The sequence below is a fragment of the Diospyros lotus genome, chromosome 5 (genome assembly GCF_014633365.1).
Source record: "Diospyros lotus cultivar Yz01 chromosome 5, ASM1463336v1, whole genome shotgun sequence".
Classification (NCBI taxonomy): domain Eukaryota; kingdom Viridiplantae; phylum Streptophyta; class Magnoliopsida; order Ericales; family Ebenaceae; genus Diospyros; species Diospyros lotus.
Genome location: NC_068342.1, coordinates 4,591,478 through 4,616,155, shown reverse-complemented (window position 1 = coordinate 4,616,155; position 24,678 = coordinate 4,591,478). Strand labels below are relative to the sequence as shown.

General features: G+C 37.2%; 1 protein-coding gene across 3 annotated transcripts in view; it reads left to right on the top strand.

Annotated features, from left to right (window-relative positions):
• LOC127802334 (mediator of RNA polymerase II transcription subunit 14) overlaps positions 1-24,678 on the top strand; it is a 68,655-nt gene that overhangs the window by 24,271 nt on the left and 19,706 nt on the right. For all 3 annotated transcript variants that reach the window (XM_052338081.1, XM_052338080.1, XM_052338079.1), the window contains exon 3: positions 2,309-2,406. In XM_052338081.1, the coding sequence (XP_052194041.1) occupies positions 2,309-2,406 (98 nt within the window). The remainder of the gene's footprint in view (positions 1-2,308; positions 2,407-24,678) is intronic.

Sequence of the window (24,678 nt, the reverse complement as noted above, 5' to 3'; positions counted from 1 at the left end):
GACAGAATCAATCTAAAGGAATCACCTATTCAAGCAGCCTCAGCTTCTCAAGCGTTTATAGAAAAGCTGCTGGTCAGAAGGGAGTCTCAATTGCGGGGGAATGTGAAAGAAAATATTACATGAAGCTGTTGTTTCTAGCTGCTAATATTGTATTTGATGTGTTGTTCTTTAATATGTTATATTTGTTGCTGTATGGTGTAGTAGACAGCTTTAGACTTGCACTTAGCTCCTTTGTTATGTCGGTGGTTGGTTTAGGCTCTTGCTGATTATATATAATCAGCATAGCCTTATTTTATGTAGTCTTGGATCATTCTTACATTTTTGAGTAATATTCAGAGCTTTTCTTCCTCTTCGTTTGTGCCCTAGCCTCTGCCCTAGCTTGTCAATTACATTTCCTAGGGCTTGGATTGGAAATTGAGAAGAGTATGGGGAAGAATTAGACAGAAATGGAGGGAGATAGCAAGAACAGAGGGAGAGCAGAGGATTGGGAGGGAAATTAGAGAGATAACTTGAGAAAGAAATTCAGTTTATCATTCCACAATATCCTAATTCTCTAGGTTACAGCCTATTTATAGGCAAAGGTACAAACCAGCAAGCAATAAGGTACAACCACTAACTAATACATGTAATATCCTATGCCTAATTACCCTTGGGGTCGTGACAAAATAACAATATAAAAGATAAAGTTTACTATCTATTTAACAACTTAAGCTTTTAGATTAGATGATGGTTAACAATTCAATAGGAACCCACAAAAACAATTTCTTCTTGTTCCCTAGAACTGGTAATGATGAAGAACCAAAGAGAGGAAGAGAAGAGAAGGTAAAAGAAGGGAAGAAAAAATGAGAGAGGAGAAGAATTTAAGAAACTGTAGGAGGGAGAATAAGGCAAAGATGATGTGCTAGAAAGGGGAAGGGAGAAAAAAAAAACTGGAAAGAAGATAGAGAATGAGATCAATGCCCCAATATTCTGTCAACAATAATTAATAATCCAAATTTGAATAATCCTACACTTGTGAGATATTTATTTACTTTGTTAACTCTAAAAAACTGCAGGAAAAAATCAGACATTCTTAATCCTCTTAAGTCTTACTAATTAGATAAAAATTTCTACAATAATTAGAACTATAAAATTCTAAAATAGTTGGATCTCATCACTATTAAGGATAATTCCAAAAACTAGTTTCGAAAACCATTGAGCAAACTTGCTGTTAGCCTCTGATTCAGAACTACATTAGTAAACTTCCTGGTGTTGGTTGTCATCTCAAAGCTTCACTGCATTTAAATTCCGATTCAGAATGACATTACTAAACTTGAATTCTAAAATCATCTTGGTTTTGACTTCATTTTTTACTTGCTTTGCAAACTTGTTTAGGAAGAATAAATATGGAATTTCTCTAAGTAAATTCCAAATATTGGAAGCCACGGGACTATTGGTGCTGAGTTAATTGTCTTTGCTTCTATAGATGAACTTGAAATTGCTCCAGATTATGTAGATCATGGGGTGTGTTATAAAAGTCAAGACTTAATTTGATTTAGAGCATGCCGCCCAAAATTGGAGTAATTATCTTGTAATAAGTTTGGATGCTTCCTCTTTCTTTGTTTGGAAGTTTAGCATGACACTAATTTTTATTCTACCGTTGATTCAAATGCTCTTTCTTTGGTTGTAGTTTTGGCATGTATCATTATATTGCTTCTGTTTTTTTTTTTTTGTTCACTTTATTCGTTTCAACTTCTGCTAAAAAACTAGTCACATAAGTGAATGAGTTCCGCGAGCAGGAATAAGTAACTGGAAGTAATCTTGGATTTGCTCTCATATTCTAATTGCTGCGTTCATTTACCAGATACTTTTAACTGCAATTGGTCTCTAGAAAGTACACCTGCATGCCTGATTGATTGGAAGTCTATTTTTTTCCTGATTATGTTGTGTTACAAACTTCCAAAGTAATTAAAAAAAGCTGGTAAATCATCTCCAGATGTGGAATAATGACTCGTACCTACCTCTTCACTTTGTTTCTATGGTCCTGCTGTTTGAATTTTAAGATTGATGATAAGATCTGATGTAATTTTGCATGGTCTTATCTCATTTTAATTTTGACCAACAAAACTTTAAACTGCTGAAAAAATGATCAGTTGGAGAAGTCTATTACAACCTTGTTGGGCTTTACTTCCATTTGATTTACATAGTTTAATTTTATAAGATGTCTTTCCTTTTGAGCTTCACAGTTTTCAGGTTACCAACCTGAATTAAATATCTTCACAGTTTTGGGCTTCATAGTTATTTTTTTTTGATGAATTTCTGTCGTCAGAAGGATAAGAAAGTTGGCACCAGAGCATGTGAAGGGCAGGAAGTACTACGTGTTCGTGCTTATGGCTCATCATTTTTCACCCTTGGAATAAATATAAGGTTTTCCTCTTTTAAATCTGCTTTAATGGTTCATTCTGTTGTGTTATAAATGTTTGTCTATTTTCTGTTTTTGGGTCATTGTATATTGCACTGATGGCTAACCTGCCAATTGTTTTGACTCTGATTTTTGATATTTCTTGGTTTCATACTTTACTATTTCCCTTTTGTAAAAAGAATCTTTAGTTATTATGTTGGTTTGCTTATAGAATGCAGAGTCATGTATGCTTCCTTAAAATTTAATAACATTGGGAGGATAATGCAATTTTTTGTATATAATTTCTGAATTGACTAGTGAGCTTGGGGAAATAATCCTCTTGGGGTTATGGGTACTCAATCGGACATTTCTTATGTCTAGTATGCATCTAGAATTGTGCTATTCTGCAGATGCCCAATATTCAGTTAAGCATGCAGTTGCAAGGTGCCCATGCATCTTTGGCTGAGCAGGTGCTTTCTATGATAGTAAGACTGTAAGAGTGGCTGATCTCAAAATTCTCTTAATTCCTTGTTGAAGCATTCCCTGCAAGAAATTGTAGAAGTTAGAGTGAAATTCTCTCATTCTAGGATGAGAGAATTAAGATAATTCAGTATTGAAAATATGAGGTATTGTCGTACCATGATAGAAGGATGTTCAGTAGGAAACTTAGTAGCAGGTGGAATGACAACTGTCTTAGTGTTTTGCCAGTGAAAAAACTTTTAAAGCAAAAGGGATGAAGGTGATATGCTAATGTGAATTTGGAATTCTTTTAAGAGGAGCAGTCAAATACCATGGCTGGTAAAGTTATTTGGTGAGATTTTACTTAAAACAATTTGTTGATGAAATTAACAGTCATGAACTGCACCTTATCCTAACCAAGTTAGGGTAAGTGGCTGATGGAATTTACCATTGAAGTTTAATTTTCTTATATATTTTTTTCTGTCGTGTATGTCATTACTATTTTCTAATATGGCTGTCATAATGGCCTTAAAGAAGAGATAGGGACATGGATAGAGATGGTTGGAGAGCTAGAATTCATATAGTTAACCCCGCCTATTGGAATTAAGGCTTGTGATTGTTGTTGTTGGCTGTTATAATGGGTTTCCATATACTGAGGTGAATGAGTTATGTTTATATTAGATTTAATAGGTTTTTTTTTTTTTTTTTAAATTTTTGTTTTTCGGGGGAAGGGGTTATAGTGTCATATAGGATGTTCATGTGGAAGAACGTTTTACTTTTATTTCTCGATTATGTTGCTGTAATGTTATATGTATGTTGTTGTTTGTTTGCTGTAATTAAGTTTGGCGGTGTGTCATTTTGAACTTAGGCTCGCTGAGTATATAATCTCAGCAGTGCCTCTTCTATTGTATCTTTCGGTTCGTTAATCTTTCTTTCAATAAAATTCACGAGAGCATTCTTTTCTTCTCTCTCTTGTTATCTTTGTGCCCTAGGTTTCTTTGTTTCCCTAGCTATTTGTTACATGGTATCAGAGCTTTTGACTTGTGTCCACGACGTCTCATCCTGATCATAGTTCCTCTTCCTCTCTTCCACCTCATTCCTCTTCCATGTTGTCATTTGCCTCAGTCTGATTTTGTGGCAGTGGCGAAAGCTTTCAGTTTTATACCTATCAAATTGGAATCGAACAATTACATTTTCTAGAAGGTTTAGATCTTAGCAACGATCAAAGCCTTCGATCTCTTATCGTTCCTCAATAAATCACCGCCTTTGATCTCTTAGCAACGATCAAAGCCTTCGATCTCTTATCTCCGATGGTGGATCTGGACTACTTAAACTAGATGAGGTCAGATCAAGCTGCCTGGTTGGCTATTTTCTACAATTGACAAGGAGGTGGTAGCGCAAGTGATTCATTGTGAATCATCTACCTAGACTTTGATCGTTAGGATATATTGTTAGCAAGTGGTTAGGCTGTTAGAAGTCAATGACGCCTATATGAGGCTGCTGTTAGGAGTTTATTGGATATGCTTGAATTGAATAAATGAAATCTGATTTTCTCTCTTAAGACTCTCTCCAATCTCCCTCAAGTTCTCCCCCTTTCTCTTAATCTCTCTCTCTCCTTCGACTGATTTTCCCCCTCCTATAATTCTGATTTCTTCTCCCAATTCTTATCACAACCCTAACTAACCGTAGGGTTGTGACAATTGGTATCAGAGCAGTCAATCCCTGACTGTAGGTTTGATTTCAGTTGACGAGACCAGTGAAATAAATTTTAGTGATTAAGTTCCAAATTGAGGAGGCTTCAAAGCGACTACTGTGAGGTGAGCGATTGTTGGTGATTGAGGCAGCGGGGCTTGAGACGATCCAAGTGGTCTGGTGAATCCAACGGAATCAGAAGTCCTAAAGCTGGTTGATCGCGACTGTGGTAGGCTGTTTATAGCAGTGAGTTCAGTGTTAGAATTCTGGTAATGGTTGGTGCAAACTGGGAAGGTGCTGTCGAAGTAGAACCTTGAGCGAATTTCGGCGAGCTAGATTAACTTCGATCGAACGTGGAGATAATTTCCGTCACTGATCCAGTTAATTGGAATTGAACTTGGACTTCGACGGACGATAACGGAACCGATCGAAGAAGGTGCAGGCCCTGTCGTTCACATCCAGTTCAACTAGCGGGCGTCACGGAATCGATCGAGTTGCAGGGGGAGCGGTTGGGAAGTTGAGGTACAAGCGATCACGGCTTGTGATTTGGAAGAGTTGTTCGACTTTCCTTAGAACGAGCAGAAGGTAGACGCTCAGTCGTGAATCGCAGTAAGTTTGTTCAAAGCGAATGGGCGAAGCAACTTAAGCGGATTTGGAAGCCAAGTCGTAAGCTACTGTAACCATCGAATTCTTAATTCTGCAGAATTTCGTTGGTTGCATCACAGTCGCTCAAGGAAGGCGAGCAGCCTAGACGATTTCAGTGGGGAAACTTTGGCGATCTGGTAGAATTCCATCATCTGGAAGGTTGTTCGATTCTTGGAGCAACGATTTCCAGCGAAAGGAGATGAGGCAATAATCAGAGTTCGTAGACGAGAAGACAAGGCAGGGGCGACTCTTGGAGCAGAACCTTAGCCTTCAATTTCTTCTTCTGATGCAATTATAGTTATTTCGGTGAATTGGGCGTTCAAGACAAAGAAGCAACTAGGAGATCCCCAGTGGAATCTCAGAATTGATCCTGGCGCACAAGGAGGAGAGGTCGGCTGATGTTTGAGGCTTGGAATTGGAAGACGGCTTGGCCAGTTGATTCTGATGCAAGGAGCTTGACTCTCGAAATTTGAAGGCGATTATGGAAACCAGGATCAACAGGCGATCTAGATCAGTTCCGCGACTTCGGCGATCTCGGTTGTGAAGGTGACCACTGTAGCGTTGATTCACACTTCGGATGGAGATCTAGGGAACTGTAGAAGGCCGATCAAATCGCTGTACGATTTCTTCCGCTGCTACAATAGACTTACCTTGAAGCATAACAGTGGCTGCAATTTGACACTTATTGGATCAATTTTAGAGGTGATTGGTTGAGGCAGTTACAAAAGGGAAGTGTGGGGATTTAGGATGGATAACACTTCGATTTCTTGGCTTGTGGCTTGTCTAATTCGTGAAATTTCTACCATGACGAGCAAAGCCTGCATGAGACCATGGGAGCCTAACTTGCAGCAGAAGGATGTTGCATGTTCAGCTGGAGATAGACATCAGGGGAAGTTCGGCCAGAAGCCTTATGCATGGGAAAAGAAGTTGGAGATGGGGATCAGCCAATTGGACAAAGGAACAAGAAGTGTGGTACATGAATCGAGCAAAGAATTCGGCCAAATGATACGTGAAAAGTTGCAAGAGTTTGCAATGATACTATCTAAGGAGTATCATTATAGTTTTCCCGCCGAATACTTTGAGGATTATTATGGGAGTTTTAACAAAGAGGATTTCCTTAACATAGAGCAGCCGAAGAAGGAGTACAACTACAAGTTTCCAGCAGAATTCTTCGACAAATCGAGAAGGAATGTGGCAGATGATCATTCTGAAAGTTCTAACCAGAAGAGGATGGATTCCGACAACCATTCAGCAGGAGTGAATCCCAGTAAGCTAAAGGAAGAAGATGTTGTTGATGTGGAGGAAAAAAATGTTGAGAGTGAGCTTCAGAAAAATTCTGATGAACGAGATGAAGATGTGGCAGGGGCAGATGGTTTAATTGTTGGGGAACCTCAATACAATGATAGGAATTGCAGCATTGAGGCATCAAAGCCTGGTTATCATGACTCTCTTGGACCTCCTTCCTTATCTTGTCAGAAGCTTGGTGTAAAAATGGATGGAAGAATAGGAACAAAAGACAGAAATTTAGTTGCTTCATCGGCCCTAGAGAAACTGAGTGTTGGAGAATTGGACTTGGGAAAGGACAGCTTCCCTTATTGTCATTTTGGAGGATCTATTAGTTTGATTCATGGAGAACATCCTCATGGGGAACAACCATCTCGAACTCTATTCATAAGAAACATAGACAACAATGTTGAGGACTCTAAGTTTCGGTCTACTATTCAAGCACTCAGATTTGAATCTGAAGCCATTGAGATCAATCTGGTGGCCCCTATTGAAGTGCTGGTTCAAGTTATGTCGGTGACGATTCTTGGAATCCGAAGAACAAAGAAGAAGAAGCCTAGAAGGAGAAAGAGGGAAAAAGAGATTGAATAGACAGTGAAGGTGGGAATGGGATGAAGAAAGAGCAGCTCAACGATAATAAGTTCCTTGGGGACAAGAAACATTTTAAGGCAGGGGGAATTGTCATGTACCTAGGAGTATAGGAGGGTTAATGCTGTAATAGGAATATAATAAAAGGGGGGTAATTTTGTAATAGATTTATAATAATTGTTAGGATATATTGTTAGCAAGTGGTTAGGCTGTTAGAAGTCAATGATGCCTATATAAGGCTGCTGTTAGGAGTTTATTGGATATGCTTGAATTGAATGAATGAAATCTGATTTTCTCTCTTTAAGACTCTCTCCAATCTCCCTCAAGTTCTCCCCCTTTCTCTCAATATTTCTCTCTCCTACTGATTTTCCCCCTCCTATAATTTTGATTTCTTCTCCCAATTCCTATCACAACCCTAACTAACCCTAGGGTTGTGACAGAAGGATTCATTGTCTATCAATGACTATAGTTTGAAAATCAAGACTACAGGTCATACACTTGCTGCTATTGGGGAGCCTCTTAACGGTAAGGATTTGCTTCTTGCAATTTTAAATGGCTTAGATCATGAGTATGAGACTGTTGTTAGTCTCATCACTTATCAAATGAATGAAATCGATCTAGAGAAAGTACAATACTTGCTGTTGATGCATGAACTGAGATTGACCTCTAAGAAATGCCACAATCATTTGTGAATTTTGAATCTGATATGACTGCTCTTATGCATGTAAACATGACCTCATATATGCCACGAAATGGTAACAGTAGAGGCAGTTTTGTACAAAGAGGTGGTGGATATATGAATAGAGGGGGAAGAGGTCGGGGTAGAACATTTGGTAGACGAATTTATTGTCAATTGTGTGGAAAACTAGCTCACTATGGTCATTTGTCTCAACCATCTCAAACCTTATCTCAAGCTTCCTTACCAGAACCCTCTTGGTTTATTGATTCTGGTGCAACAAATCATATCACCTCAAACCTCAACAACTTGTCCTTGCATACTTCTTACAACGGTGGTGATAAAATCTCTATTGGTAATGGTAAGCAGTTTTCAATTTCTAACATTGGTCTTGGACAATTATACACTCAAACTAGACCTACATCTATTATTTCTCTACCTAATGTTCTTCATGTACCTCATATAAAGAAGAATTTAATCAGTGTATCACAACTTACAAGAGATCACAATGCGATTGCTGAATTTCATTCCGATTTATGTTTGATTAAGGACAAGAGTTCAAGGCTGGTGTGACTTCGAGGACATCTTAAGGATGGGTTTTACCAGCTGATTCCAGCATTTGGTCATGCTCACAGCTTTCTAGCCCAACCTGTCAAGCCTAAACAACCTACAATCTTTGCTGGCAGTACATTTTCTTTGAACCATTGTAATGAATTTTCTGTGAAAAATTGTAATAGACAGCATCCATTTTGTCATGGATTGTCTCCTAGTGCTAATGTAGCCCAACTGTTACAATTGGGAGCACTGTCGGTCTATGAATTCACCCAATAAACCAACAAATCTGAACACTCTTTATGCACTCTCTCACCGATTCAAATATATAACATAAACAGAAAATAAAGGATTGACAAAGATTAGAGTTAGAGCAATCAAACCACACAAGATACACCTAGATTTATCCTGGTTTGAACTGATTAAAATCAATCCTACATCCAGCCTTCATAGAGAGAGCAATCCACTAGAAACTTGATGAAATCAGTACATAGAAATCACTCGCACACCCCACAATCCACACTGACAAACCAAGAACCCTCACTGTAAGATTGCAAAGATATCTCCTCTATCTTTCCTCTAGCAATACAGCTCTTTACAATCAATGAGTACGATCAATCTATTAGCCTTTTATTTATAGACATAACGGCGTGAGTTACAATGAGAGAATACTCGAATAAATACCCTATCTACCCCTCACTTAAATTTACATGCAATTAGACTTTTATTTCCTAATTTGCCACTGCAGCATATAAACCTAATATATACGAGTTCTTCTAGAATTTCTAGCTTCTCAATGCAAAACTTGAATAACACCATCAAAATAACACATCAACAATGGCATGCACGGTTAGGGCATCCTACTTTCAATGTACTACAATTGGTTCTTAATAAAATTCGTATCCCTTGTTCCCATTGAGCTCTTTCCTTTTGTGATTCTTGTAAAATTGGGAAATTCATCAGCTTTCATTTGCTACTCATGAAATTACAACAAAGAGACCATTGGAATTGACCTATTCTGATCTATGGGGTTCCTCTCATACTGTATCTATTAGAGGGTACAGATACTATATCATATTTGTTGATACATACGCAAGATATACCTGGCTATATCCATTGAAATTAAAGTCTGATGCTTTGCCTACTTTTGTCACTTTTCATAAACTTGCTAAACTCCAATATCAGACCAAAATTAAAGCCATTCAAACTGATGTGGGGGGGGGGAGTTCAAAGCCTTTTTGCCTTATCTTCAAAGCCATGGGATACAATCTCGTTTTACTTGTCTCTATACACACCAACAAAATGGTGTAGCTGAGAAAAAACATAGACATATAGTTGAGATGGGACTTTCATTGTTAGCCCATGCTCATATGCCTTTACAATTTTGGGAAGAGGCTTTTTCAAAATTCAAAATACTGTTCATATCATAAACTTGCTCCCATCCTCTTCTCTCAAATTCAGTACCCCATTTGAATTGCTCTATCACAAGCAACCTAACTATCTATTGTTGTAGCCCTTTGGATGTGCTTGTTTTCCTTACCTAATACCCTATATCAAGCACAAATTTGATTTCCACTCAACCAAGTGTATATTTCTTGGATATAACCATACTCAAGCTGGTTACAAGTGTTTGCATCCATCAAGAAAAGCTTATGTCTCTAGACATGTGCATTTTAATTCGGATTAGTTTCCATTTCCTACTTTGTTTTTGTTCTTTCCTACTACATCTTCCACATCTCAATTAGTTCCAAGTGGTTCTTCTACTTTCTTATTTCAGTCTCTTCCTTTACCCTTCTCCACTTCCACTTCTTCCTCTTCTCAAGTAGCACAACCCTCAATTCCTATCTTATCAACAACTGTTTCTACTGATTCCTCTGCCTCATCTGTTGATCCCTTGCCTGCAATACCTAATACACAACCTTTCTCACCTAGACCTACAGTTCGTGTTCCTACATACAAAGTTGTCCCAACTCCTTCAATTCATGCTCACAAGGTCCAAGACTAAACAACTTTTAACCTCTTCTTCTCATGCCTTAGTGGGTTCCTTCCTTAGAACCAACCTAGTTCATGAGGCCCTGTTAGACTCACGATGGGTTAAGGCTATGGAGGAAGAGTTTTCAGCCTTGCAACGTAATAATACATGGGATTTGGTCCCATTTTCTATAGATATGAATCTTATTGGCTGTAAATGGGTGTTTAGAATCAAGTATAATCCTGATGGGACAGTTCTTAAGCACAAGGCTAGGCTGGTGGCCATGGGGTTTCTTCAAGATCCAAGAATTGATTATGTTAAAACTTTCAGCCCTATTGTCAAGGCCCCTACGATTAGAGTATTATTCTCATTAGCTGTGACTTTTGGCTTGGATATACAGCAGGTTGATGTCAACAATGTCTTTCTAAATGGTGATCTTGTGGAGGAGGATTTTATGTCATAGCCTGAGGGGTTTGTAAGTTCACAATTTTCCTCTCATGTATGTAGGTTGAAGAAGTCTCTTTATAGGTTGAAACAAGCTTCTCGAGCTTGGCACACAAAATTGAGGGCTGCTCTTCAATCTTGGGGATTTTCAAGAGCTGTGTCTAATGCCTCTTTGTTTATCAAGCAAACTCCCAAGTGTGTGTTGTTCATTTTAGTCTATGTGGATGATATTTTGATTACAGGATCCGATTCTGCAACTCTTAAGGCATGTATTTAAGATTTGGATACTCATTTTGCTCTTAAAACCCTAGGTTCTGTCAACTATTTTCTAGGGTTTGAAGCATATAGAGATCACAGTGGCATTTATCTTACTCAAATCCAAGTACACTATGGATTTGTTGAAGAAAGTTGCTATGCAAGATTGTAAGCCTTGTGCTACTCTTGTAAATTTTGCTATTTCCTTAACTGATGAGGGTGAATTCTTTGCCAATCCATCATTATATCAGACTGTTATCGGTCTTTATAGTACTTGACATATACAAGACCGGATATAGCCTTTGGAGTAAATAAACTAAGCTAGTTTTTATCAGCTCCTAAGCAGCATCATCGATTGGCATGTAAGAGATTACCCCGGTATCTCAAGGGTACTCTTGGCTTGGGTTTGTTGTTTTCTCCATCTCCTATAGATTTACCTCTAGTTGAGTATACAAATGTTGATCATGCTGGCTGTGGGGTTACTAGACGATCTACTAGTGGAGTTTGTGTGTTTCTTGGCAATATCTAGTGGGTTGGAGTTCCAGGAAACAGTCAGTGGTAGCAAGATCAGTTAGAGAGGTTAAATATAGGGCTATTGCCCAAGGTGTTACAGAAGTTTTGTGGCTGAAGTCATTATTTGCTGAATTGGGTTATCCATGCGTTCATACTCTAGTTGTATGGAGTGATAATCTAGCTGCCAAGAGTATCGCTGAAAATCCAGTGTTTCACTCACGTACTAAGCACATTGAAATTGATGTGCATTTTGTTTGTTTGAGAGAAGGTGGAGAAAAATGAAGTAGAAATCAGATATGTTCCTACTTCTCATCAGGTGGCTGATGTCTTTACTAAGGGATTGCCAAGAAGCAGATTTCAGTTGTTGTGTGACAAATTGAGTCTAAGATTGTCTCCTGTTATCTTTGATTCTCGTGGCTCTTTAGGCAAGAAGATATTCAAGAGGGAGTTTGTTTTGAGGGGGAATGTGGAAGAATGTTTTACTTAAGTTTGTTTCTCGATTATGTTGCTGTAATGTTATATGTATGCTGTAATTAAGTTAGGCGGTGTATCATTCTGAACTTAGGCTCGCTGAGTATATAATCTCAGCTGTGCCTCTTCTATTGTATCTTTTGGTTCGTTAATCTTTCTTTCAGTAAAATTCACGAGAGCATTCTTTTCTTCTCTCTCTTGTTATCTTTGTGCTCTAGGTTTCTTTGTTGCCCTAGCTGTTTGTTACAGTTCTAGCACTGATTGATGAATTGATACTGTTCTGTATAAAAATAGTGTACTTTGCTTCAAAGTGGGTAGATTTGTTTTCCAAAGGATTCTTGAAGTTTCTTGCTTCCCTTGAAGTTTCTTGCTTCAGTAAAGGTTTATTAGGGGGAAAGATCGAATATTATGAAGTGAGAGCTAGTGAGCGAGGACTCTTGGTAGACAATATATACAAATTGGGCATCATATCTTGAGAATGTGTTTTGTGTGACTAATTTGAAGAAAAGTGAATTATATATGTTGTTTCACTGAATTTCTAACTATTGAAAGCAAATTATGCTAAAATGACATTAAATTCTACTATAATCTATGGGTGCACCTCTGTTCATGTGGTAGGATATGCTGGGATACAATCTTTTGGGAGATATTTTCCCAATATAAATGTTAAATGTGTTTGTTTATGTCACACCTCTCCTCAGAATGTGCTTCCACGACCCTTTTATGAGAAACCGCTAAGAAGTCTATGATTTAGTGTCTAGAAGTTTTCTTAATTCAAGTCCTTGCTGAAGCTTATTCATTCCTATATACATTCCTTACATGTTGTCATGTACCTAGGGTTTGGTTGGAAAATTGGAGGAATTTGAGGGAGTTAGAACCGAGAATAGAGAGGATTGGAGGGAGAATTAGCACATCAAAAGGGAGATAATAGACAAAATTGAGAGGGAAATGCAGAGAGAAAGAGAGAATAAGAGGGAAATGCAGAGAGAAAGAGAGAATAAGAGGGAAATGAGAGAGAAATAGAAATTCAATTATCATTCAACTATGATAATCTCTAACTAACCTGGACTATTTATAGGCTTTCCTATTCTTTCAGTTACAATACAATTGAAAGGTACATCTACTATAACAACAAGTACAACAATCAAAAGAATTATATATAATACATAAATTATTACCCTATCCTTGGGGTTGTGACAGGTCCCGCTCCTTGAGAGAGTTCTTGCCCCAAGAACTTATAGCAACAACCATTGTTTTCTTCATCCAATTCCTCCCTTTACTATTTGGTTTATCCTTCTTCTCTTTTTACTTTCTTTCTTTCTCCTTCTAAGCCTATTCCTCTTTTCTCTTGCGTTCCTTTCCTTTTGCCTTTCATGCAAATATAAAATGTATTCCTCAAAGATAGAATGTCAAGTCTCTCTTCTCCAATAAGTAATTTCCTTTACCTTCATACAAAAATTATGCTAGTGAGTTGTAACAATAAGCATTCCAACCGCAACCTTTGCTTCCATCATCTTCCAAACCTTTTGGCAGTTCTACTGTTCAGTCCACTTCAATTTTTCCTTCTCTGCCAAAACCAGCACCAGAAACTGTTTGATGCCTGCTTTAATCAAAGCCATGGGCTCCACAACCTTCTCCGGGACCAAAGGCCAAGGAACAATATCCTTAGGACCTTTTTTTCTCAAAACCATTCCTCCCAACTGAAGTTCCAGCTAAAGAATGCCTTGCCTCAACCTCCAGCTTCTTTCTTTGGTCCAAGTCCTTGTTGAATGCCTGTCCACGCTCATTAGCCTTAAGATCTGGTTCCTTCTAGCCAATATAAGTTTGTTCTGGTCTAGATTGCTCCATTAAAACTTATTTAATTGCATGTGGACCGTCACAAACTTGATTGACAGCCTTAGAAGTACCTCCAATTTGCTAGCTACTCATAGAATAGCTTTTAGGCTGCAGCTCATGCCTTTTGAAAATGGCTTCCAGTGCCAATTCTTGCTGCCTAGCCTTCTCAACTGCTTGTTTTACCGTGGCCAGATGCATCATTTTCATGATAGACCTTAGCTCATCGTTTAGACCATTAATGAATCTCGATACAAAGTAAGACTCATTCAAGATCGGATGGGAAATGAGCATCAATGCTTTCAATTCCTTAAACCTGACCTGATAATCCATAACAGAGCCTGCTTGTTTGAGTTTATTGAACTCTTCATTGTAACTCTCATCTCCGATTTGAGTTATATTCTCAACTACAGTAGAAAAATTTCGAATAGGCAAACTGCCTTCCGAAACGTCTCTTTTTAAGGAATTAGAATATTCCTTAGAAAATAATTTGGCTGGAATACTAACATGAAACCTCTGCAAAAATAGAATAAAAAATTTGTCCAGTTGTTGATTGAGGATAGCGAATTGTTCCTTGATTCCTATATCCATTGCTTGCCTTAGAAACTGCTTCCAGGAGTCACCTAATCCTCAATTTAGCAACTTTGAATCCGCCTCAACCACTGCTTTAAGGAATTGATTTGATCAGAAACCTTTTTCCTGTGAGATGATCTGATCTGATACTAAGATCAGAGATGATAGAATTTGTCACTGAACCGCCTTCAAAATGCAGCTAGGATTAGGATCAGTTGCTTTAGATTAATTGCTAAGGATTGTTTAGATCAATCAGCAATTGCTGATGGTCAACAATCGCTCAAGAAACTGTTTCTAGCAGTTGCCTTCCTGATTCACCTCAATCATAGTATCCGAGATCGCCTTACTCACAGCTTGTTGAAATCGCCTAGGTTACAGAATCAATCCTCTGAAACAGTCTCTTGAAATTGATCAACTCTGGCAGCACTGAAACAGTCTCTTGAAATTAATCGACTCTGGCAGCACCTCCTGAATTTGCATCGAATTCCTTGATTGATTGCTCAAAATTTTTGGAAGCACAACTGAGAGTCAACCTATAGGTATTGCCTTTGGATCACAGTCGAAAGTCGCCTAGCTCTGCTTTGCCTTCACAATTCGAATTGGAATTGCCAGAATTCTTAGTCGAGAATCAACTGGAATTCACCTCCTCTGGTTTTGCCTTTCTTACTTTGCAGCAATTGAGGATCAGTTGCTAAGAATTTCTAGAATCATAGCTGAGAATTGTTGGCACTGATACCATTTGTCATGTACCTAGCGTTTGGATGGGAAATAGGAGGAATTTGAGGGAGTTAGAACTGAGAACAAAGAGGATTGGAGGGAGACTTAGAACAAAAAGAGGGAGATAACAGACATAATTTAGAGGGAAATGTAGACAGAACAGAAAGAGAGAGAATCAGAGGGAAATGAGAGAGAAAAAGAAATTCAATTATCATTCAACTATAAAAGAAATTCAATTGTCATTCAACCATAAAAGAAATTCAATTATCATTCAACGATGACATGTTCTAACTAACCTAACCTATTTATAGGCTTCCCTATCCTTTTAGTTACAATACAACTGAGAAGTACAATTATTATAACAGCAAGAACAACAACTAAAAGAATTACATATAATACATAATTACTAGTACTACCCTATCCTTAGGGTCATGACACACATCTTTCACAATTCTAGTACCTTTTCAGGTGTTTCACTTAACGGTTGAAAATTTTCACTAAACTTTTGACAGTTTATTGTAAGTAGCTTCTGGCTTCTAGATTTTTCAAGCCTTTTCTCAAGTGTCCGCATGATGGCTCTCAGGTTCTTCAAGTTACTCTTCTTACTGTCAAATGCTCATCGCTATCTATTGTCAGTATTCTTGTTAGGACCTCTGACTGTTGACTGGCTAGATGACTACTCTTGGTTTCTCTAGAACTTTTTGCTTATTGTCGACCACTTGAATAGAGCTGTCGAGAGTTCCTAGTGCGATTTCATTGACGACAATATAATATAACTTATCATTATCTCTTCTTGTCGGTGAAACAAACTGGCCTAAAATTTACTTGTTCCATACCACAATTTAGAACTCATGATGTTCGACATTCTCATTTCCATTCGACATGTGCAGAATGACCTTTGGATGGGTAACATTGTCTTGGAGTATCGTCTCAATAATGATGCCACTAAATGGTTGGATCTTCCATTGCTTGAATATAGAGGTTCCTAGGATATTTCATTATGTTGATATGTTTGCCTCAAGTTAACCTAGAAGATCAGTGAAGGCAGTGGCATAAAGCAGCTGAGGTCTAGATAGGCGGTTGGAAATTATACCCTAAATGTAATTAGTGTAAGTTTGGGGGTCAAACCAGAATTATCTATCTCCAATTAGTTTCATTGGGATATCCGCCCCTATTATAAATAGAGGGCAAGGGGTAGTCGGTTGGTACGATTTTATCATTCTATTGAAACGCGTGCTGTTTCATTTTGAGAGAAAGGCTAGTGTTTTGAGATAGCTTTGTAATCTTGGAGAACGAAGGTTTGATGTACTTGGGGATAGAAGAGAGGGATCAAAAAGCTATTGTACTAGTCATTCTTGGCAATAAAAGATTGCTCTTAGGGGTGTTTGATTGCTGGATGTAGGGTTGCATCTCTTGCAATCCGAACCAGGATAATCGCTGGCTTCTTGTTTTTGGTTTGATTTCACTTAATGTTCTATTCTTTCAATTCTCTTCATTTTTGTTTGTGTTGATTCGAGAGTGGGTAAGATTGAGAAAGATTTGTTTCATCTACTATATGCCTAATCCGGTGAGTCTAATACAACACATTCTAAATTCTTTAGTTTAATATCCAAATGTTTGACTAAAATGAAAAATATTGTAGAAGAATTGAAAATCATAAGTTCATCTTCCAATAATTTTTGAATATACATGGGAGGTCCACTTATAGAGGAGATGGGGAACCACATTAGGAAACCTAAACCTACCTTCTATAAGAATTACAACATAGGAAAGAAAAACATATTTACAATTTTAGGAAAGTTTCCTAAGTTTGGAATAGGAAAGATCCTTTCCTATTCTAGATTAGGAAGCTACTAAAATTTGCATATCTCCATACGCATATCTCCATATCATATAAAGTTACATATCACATGCATATCTTTATATCTTATACGGATCACATACATCTTCAGTCACTAACACTCTCCCTCAAGTTGGTGAATGAATATCTATCATTCCCAGCTTGTCAATTAAATCCTCAAACCTTTTTATAGCCAGCCCTTTAGTGAGAACATTTGCCACCTGATTTTTTGAGGGCATGTAGGGAATCTGGAGGAGGTTGGAATCTTGCTTTTCCTTAATGACATGTCGATCTATTTCTATATGCTTTGTCCTTTGTCCTATCATGCTAAACATGATTACGAACAATGCTAATAGCAAATTGATTATCACAAAATAGCTCAATAGGACCTTGTAATTTGATTTGCAAATCCTATAGAATGATCTGCAGCCATAACAACTCACACAAACCAAGGGCCATGGCCCTAAATTTTGCCTCTGTACTTGATCTCGCCACAATGCCTTGCTTCTTGCTTCTTGTTTCTCCAAGGTACTAGATTTTCTCCCAAAAACACACAATATCTAGTAGTGGATCTCCTATCAATGAGAAATCCTCTATAATTTGCATCAGTGAACCCTTGGGATACATAAATCAACTGCCCCTTGTTTAAGCAGAATGCCCTTGCTCGGTGTAGCCTTTAGGTAATTTAGGATCCTCCTTACAGCATGCATATGTTCCTCGGTTGGCCTATGCATGAATTAGCTAACTAGGCTAATAGCAAAAGCTATATTAGGCCTAGTGTCGGAGAGGTATATCAGCTGACCCACTAACCTTTGGAACCTTCCCTTATCAATGGCCTTACCACTAGGATTCTCTTGCAATTTGATATTGGGTTCTATTGGTGTGCCAACTCCTTTTCCCCCTAACATACCTATTTCAGCTAGTAAATCAAGGACATACTTATGTTGAGATAGGAAAATTCCAGCTTGAGAGTATGCTACTTCAATCCCCAAAAAGTATTTTAGGACTCCGAGATCTTTAATTTCAAATTCCTTGACTAAACTTGCCTTGAGAAGCTGTTGTTCTTCTGCATTATTGCTTGTAACCACAATGTCATCAACATATACTAGTAATGCAGTTACCTTTTCTCCCGAGTGTTTGATGAAGAGAGTATGATCCCCTTCCCCTCTACTTTGACGATACCCCATAGACTTCATGGCCTTAGAAAACCTGTCTAGCCAGGCTCTTGGGGATTGCTTGAGCCCATACAACACCTTCTTAAGTTTGCACACGTTCCCAACACCTTTTTCACGAAACCCCTGAGGCAACTCCATGAACACCTCTTCCTCTAAGTCTCTATGTAAGAATGCTTTTTTTACATCCAGTTACTTCAATTTCCACCCAAAATTGGCTGCAAGAGATATAAGGACCCTTACGGTGGTCATCTTTACTACAGGGGCAAAAATCTCAAGATAATCGATGCCATAGGACTATGTATAGCCCTTGGCCACCAACCTGGCTTTATACCTTTCTAGAGTGCCACCAGCCTTATATTTTAAATTGAATATCCACCTGCATCCCACCGGTTTAATCCCCTTGGATCTAGTCACCAACTCCCATGTCTAATTTTTATTGAGGGCTCTCATCTCTTCCAACATAACTGCCTTCCAGTTTTGATCTTTCATAGCCTCCTCTACTGATTTTGGAATAACAATAGCATCCAAGGATGTTAGGAAGCTCTTATGGTTTGGGGAAAGAGGATGATAGGATAGATAATTGGTCAAGGGGTGTTTTGTACAGGTTCTAACTTCCGGATAGCAATGGAAAGGTCCAAACCAGATGGTTCAGGATTAGGTAGGACTGAAACTGATAGGATAGAATCTGGTTGCTGGCCAAATTTCATACCTTGGTCAGGTTTTGATGTTGATGTAGGCTGAGGATCTTCAATGGGTTGTCTTCGTTTGAATACATAAGGAGAGCCCTTGAACCTAACGGGAGTGGGCTGCTGATGCATTGGTTGTTCATTGCAGTGGACATGCTGAGGGGAGGAAGTTTGCTGGAGAGAGGAAGAAGGAACACAAGTGGAAGACTGATTAGTACCATTAGCTTCATTAGACCTTACTCCTTAGTATTGCGGGTCCTAGGCTTGGGAAGGAATTAGAGGCTTGGTCATCATACCCTACAGTCTCCCCCTGAAGATTAACTTGAGTAGGATAGTGAAAGGGACTTTGGTTGTTTAGGACCTTAGATGGAACCCAGTTAATAACATAAGTTGCTGTTAGGACAACTTCCCTACAAAAATTTTTAGGAACATGGTGATGATGAAGAAGAGATCTTGCCACATTGAGGAGATGTCTCATCTTTCGTTTAGCTACTTATTTTGTTGTGGAGTATCTATGCAAGAAGATTTATGAACTATCCCCTCTTGCTGGAAAAACTGATGCAAGTAATTGTTGAAATAATCCCTTGCATTATCAGTGTGAAATTTTTTAATGGGAGTACCAAATTAAGTGGAAATCATTTTGCAAAAAGAGGGTAAAACAATCCCAATGACAATTTTGTCTTTTAACAAAAAAATCCAACACATCCATGTACAGTCATCTATAAAAGAAATAAACCATCTTGCTATTTTGGATGGTCCCCAAACATCATAATGAATTAAATAAAATGGCTTAGATGACAATTTATCACTTATTGAATAAGACACCTGATGGTGTTTAGCAATGGCACGCACATCACACTGAAAACTACTAGGGTCTAGAGTTTTAAACAAGGTGAGAAACATACTTTTTAGGAGAACAAACGGAGGATGACCTAGCCTAAAATGATGAAGCCTAACATTGGACAGATTTGAGATTGACTGTGATGAACAAGCAATTCTCAATTGTCTCCCTCTAGGGTAATCACTCTCCCTTTGTAAGACATACAATCCATTTTGTTCCTCAGCCACACAAATCATCTTCCTCGTGTCCTTGGCCTGAAATTTACACATATGAGGAGAGAAAATAGCATGACAATTCAATTCTTTAGTAAGCTAATGAATTGAGATAAGATTGGTAGACAAATTAGGTACATGAAGTATCTGTTTGATGGATAACTTAGGGCCAAGATTGACTTTGCCCTATCCTTGGATAGGAATTGAGGTTCCATTGGCTATAGTTATCTGTTTGGTAATTTGAAGAGGCTCACGTGTCTTAAAAACATTTAGGTTAGGGTTTATGTGATCAGTGGCTCTTGAATCTAGGATCCACATGTTATTCCTATTAGTTTTAGTGGTTGAAAAGAACCAGAATTGAGGTGTTTACCTTGCTGTGCAAGAGAGCAGGCTCCATCTTGAATTGTTTGTAGAAAATTTTTCTGCTTGTTAATCTCTTGTGCATTCAATTGATTCAGATTTGGTCTCGCAGAATTAGCCTTATTAGAGGACCCAACTTCCTCTTGCTCCTTGCTTGAGAGATAAACTTGGAGCTTTAGATTCCTAAATCCCCCTATCTTGCTTAAAACTGCTTCCTTTTCATGGAGTTTGAAGCAAGTCTCCCTAGTATGTCTAGGTTTCTTGCAATAGCTACACCCATAGTTGTTGAATCGAGAATCGAAATCCTTATTTTATGAATCGAGAATCGAATCGTAAGATTCGGTGCACATTTTAAATTTCAACTATAAATAATATATATCCATAGAAAATAAATAAAATATATTAAAATTATACCAAAAGTATATTTGTGTTGCCTTTAAATTCAAATTGCACTAAATGAATTCACTTTCAAATTAACAAGCTAGAAAAAAAGAAAAAGAAAAAACTACAACTAGTAGGCTACTAATAAACTCCATTGTTTATAATCTTCACTAGTTATCAATCATCTTCATCTTCAAGTTCAAGAGCATCATCATTTTCATCTTCTTCTTTGTCTTCAAACATAGCCAAATCCACTTATTCTCCATCCTCTTCATCTTCCTCACCATTAATCATTTCTAAATTCAATTCTTCTTCCACTTTGTCTTCAACAACTTTTCCTTTTCCTTTTCTATCTAGCTTCAAGTTCCTTGAACCTATATTATACAATGTAACATATTAGAATTCAACTACACAAACACGTTAACTTAGTTTTAGAAAGTAGGAAACTATAAAGTATAGATATATACCTCTTCTATTATTACTTGGTTGAATACCTCCATCATCTTCAAAGCATTCATTAGCATCCATCCATGAATTATCTTGGGGTAAACAAGGGTTTTTTTGTTTGGTGATCTATTCATCATCGGACTCCATATCACTTAAACGAATAGGATAATAATTTTCACCTATTTTCTCCCTCTTGGCTTGCCTCAATTCAAGTTGAATGTTATACTTCACAAAGACGAACATTTAATCTTTGTTGTTCCAAACGATTTATCTTTTTGGAATGGATATGCTCAAATGTGCTCTAATTTCTTTCACATCTCGTAGCACTACATATAAGATTCGAGACTCGTATGGCAAGGTCTTGTAACTCTTTGCATTTTTCCCCATAGCTTTTCCACCATAAAGCTAAGATAGAAAAATAGAAAACTAATTAGTCTAATTAGTTTGAAGGAGCTAACAATTGAAAGTTGAAAATGCAAACGTTAAATCAAAATAATACTCGGTTGCTTCTTGTCTCTTGTTAAAGTAGCCATGCTCATGTCAAACAATCCTTCTCCTTTTTTAAACTTTTCTAATTGCTTGTTTCAATATTCGGATACATCTTTTCTATTGTCTTGTACAAACCAACTTTAACTTCCATATCCGCATTAAAAGACTCATCATATTGAAACCTTAAAAAAATGCAATGCAAGTAAGAAACAATAAAGCATATACAAGAATTTGTTAGTTATAGTAAATATGATTTTAGAAACTCACTTGGGATTAAGAAAATATCCCGTTGCATGGTGTGGTCTATGAAGTTGCAAATCCTATCTTGTATCAATAATGTTCCAAATACACTCATACTTTATCTTTTGATGGTTGAAATTTTGTGCAATTTTCTCCTTTGCCTTATCCATCGCTTCATATATGTATCCCATTACCAGTTTTACATTCCCATCAACAAGTCTTATAACTTTAACAAGTGGACTTACACACTTCAAGCAATACTTGACCGGTGTTATTAAAGGCGCGCCTAGGCGCAAGGCGTACCCTAGGCGCCTGAAAGCATTCCAGGCGGGCGTAGACCAAAAGGCGCGCGCCCCTTGGGTTTTTTAGCTGTTTTTCAAGGTTTTATTTCACTGTTTGTTACTTTATTTAATTTTTTACTGTTTAGGGTTTAAATTTATTGCTTCAACTATAAATTTGACAATAAGTAAAAATGCTACTACTTCAAATGCTCAAATTGAATTTGAACTAGATGAAGATGGATAGGGAGAATTGAACAAATTCAAGACATGCAATAACAAAATGCAACATTAAGTCACCAAAACAAAGAAAGATGCAAATTCAAGTCTAGTATATTACCTACCAAAAAAATGTATGAAACTATCATCGCACTTCTAAACCATAGAAATCATCCAACAAAAGGAGTAGATGATGTGGAAGAAGATAATAGAGATGATGCTTCTAATGATGAAAATATAGAAATGTTTGATCTTGATGATGAGGGTGATTTTTAGATTATTTAAAATGCATAATTAGTTAATCTTGATTAAGATTTAAGACCTATAAATTTTTTTAAGATTTAATTTAAGTTGATTTAAAAACTTTATCTTTTGACATTTTTTATTGTTCTTTTCATTAGTTTATGCTGAATTTTTTTAATTTCCTTAATAACATACTTGTAAATATGTCATTAGGAGTTATGGCTTATTTTATACCTTATTTTTCAAGTAGGATATATATTTTTCTTTTTTTTTTTTAGAAATTATGCGCCTAGTTCTATCAGGCACGTGCCTCGCCTTGCGCCTTGTGTCTCAGGCTCCAACACCCTTTTGCGCCTTAGTGCACCTTGAGCTTTTAATAACACTGGATTTGACTGATTTCAAAAACTTGTCATCGGATAACAAGATTGCTCCCACTTTAATTACATCCACCATAGAAGCATAATGACTTTTAGCCCACTCTTCTGATGCAAACATAGCCCTAAGAGGAATCTTGTTTTCCTCAAAACTCCTTAATGTAAGAAATGATGTGGCAAACATTGTAACTCTTGGCCTCTTCAACTCTCTCTTCTTAGAGAACTTCCTAAACATGCCAAGGACCCAAGCATGTCTGTAAATGTAAACACAGACTTTTTTAGCTTTCTTTATTGTATTTGTGAAAATAGGCAACCCACTTATATCATACAAGTCAAATCAATGCAATGTGCTGCACAAGGAGTCCAAAATAATTTTTTTCTTTTCTCCATCAACAAGTCACTCGCAGCTACGTAGGCCGAAGTACTATCAGTCACCACTTGAACAACATTTTCCTCCCCAATTTCCTCCACCAATGAATCAAGCAACTCAATTAACTTTTGTGCATCTTTTATAACATCTGAAGTGTTAATAGATTTAAGAAAAAATGTTCCACTTGGACTATTCACCAAAAAGTTTGTAAGAGACCTATTTTTCCTATCCATCCATCCATCTGACATCAAAGTACAACTGGTCATTTTCCACTCCTTTTTATACTTCTCTGGCATTGAGTTTACATTGTCAACTTCCTTCTTCAAAAATGTAACTCTAGCCTCATGATAACTAGGAAGTTTTAAACCCTTACCATATTCACCAACTGCTTCCATCATTGAAGCAAAAAGGGGACTCTTTACCAAAATGAAAGGCAATGCATGTCCATACAAAAATCTACAAATGCTATGAACAACGGGCTTCCTTTTCTTAACCATTGCAGTTAAAGTTTGTTGTTTTTCTTTCCCTTTAGTGACTGACATCCATACTAGTTTTTCTTTTTCTCCTTCCATTTGAACTTCTTTCTCTTTTTCTTGGAAACATTCTTTTTCATTCACCTTTTGTCTTTCCAATTTTCCTAAGATTTGAATACAAAGTTCCCTCACATTATCTAGACATTGTGTACAAGGAGCCACATTATCATGATCACTCGCAAAATGGTGTTTCATTCGATTTCTCTCTCCCCATCTTTCAAGTCCACAATAATTGCACTTTAAGTTCATTCTATTTCCATTAATCCAAGAGCAATATTCCCAAGTAGGATCATTACTCTTTGTTGTAGATCCCTTTTTTGATCTTGACGCCATTTTGAACGAGAAAGAAAGCAATATTCTTCTTCTAACATTGAAAAACAACATAAGGTCAAACTTTTGAAATAGAAAACTGTAAAACACCATAAAAGAAAATAAAACTGAAAATAATATAAACTAGTTGAAAACTAGAAGTTTCACCGTATAAAAATAAATAACATTGAAAATAATATGAATTAGTTGAAAATTAAAAGAAGTAGAACAAATTTGAACATAAATTGGATCAGAAAACAAAACATAACAGAAAAAAAAAAAAGAAAAAAAAAAGATGTAGTATTGCAATGCAGCAACAAGGGAAAAAAAAAAACAATAACAACTACAAAATAGGTTACCAGAGGTTGATAACCCCAAAATCAATGGAAGCAACTGGTAATAAGCTTGCTTCTGACAAGTGACAACCCCAAAGTCAACAAAAGCAACTGGTGCCTGGTGGTAAGCCTAAGTCTCATGCGCCCACACCTGTGATCTCTTTGTTGGCACATGAGCCTCATGCCCATAAGATACCAAGCACATGAAATCACTGGTTTTAAGCAATATAGTCTTCTTCTTAGGACTCGTACGATCTTGAATAAAGCAAAGAAGAAGAAGAAGAAGAAGAAG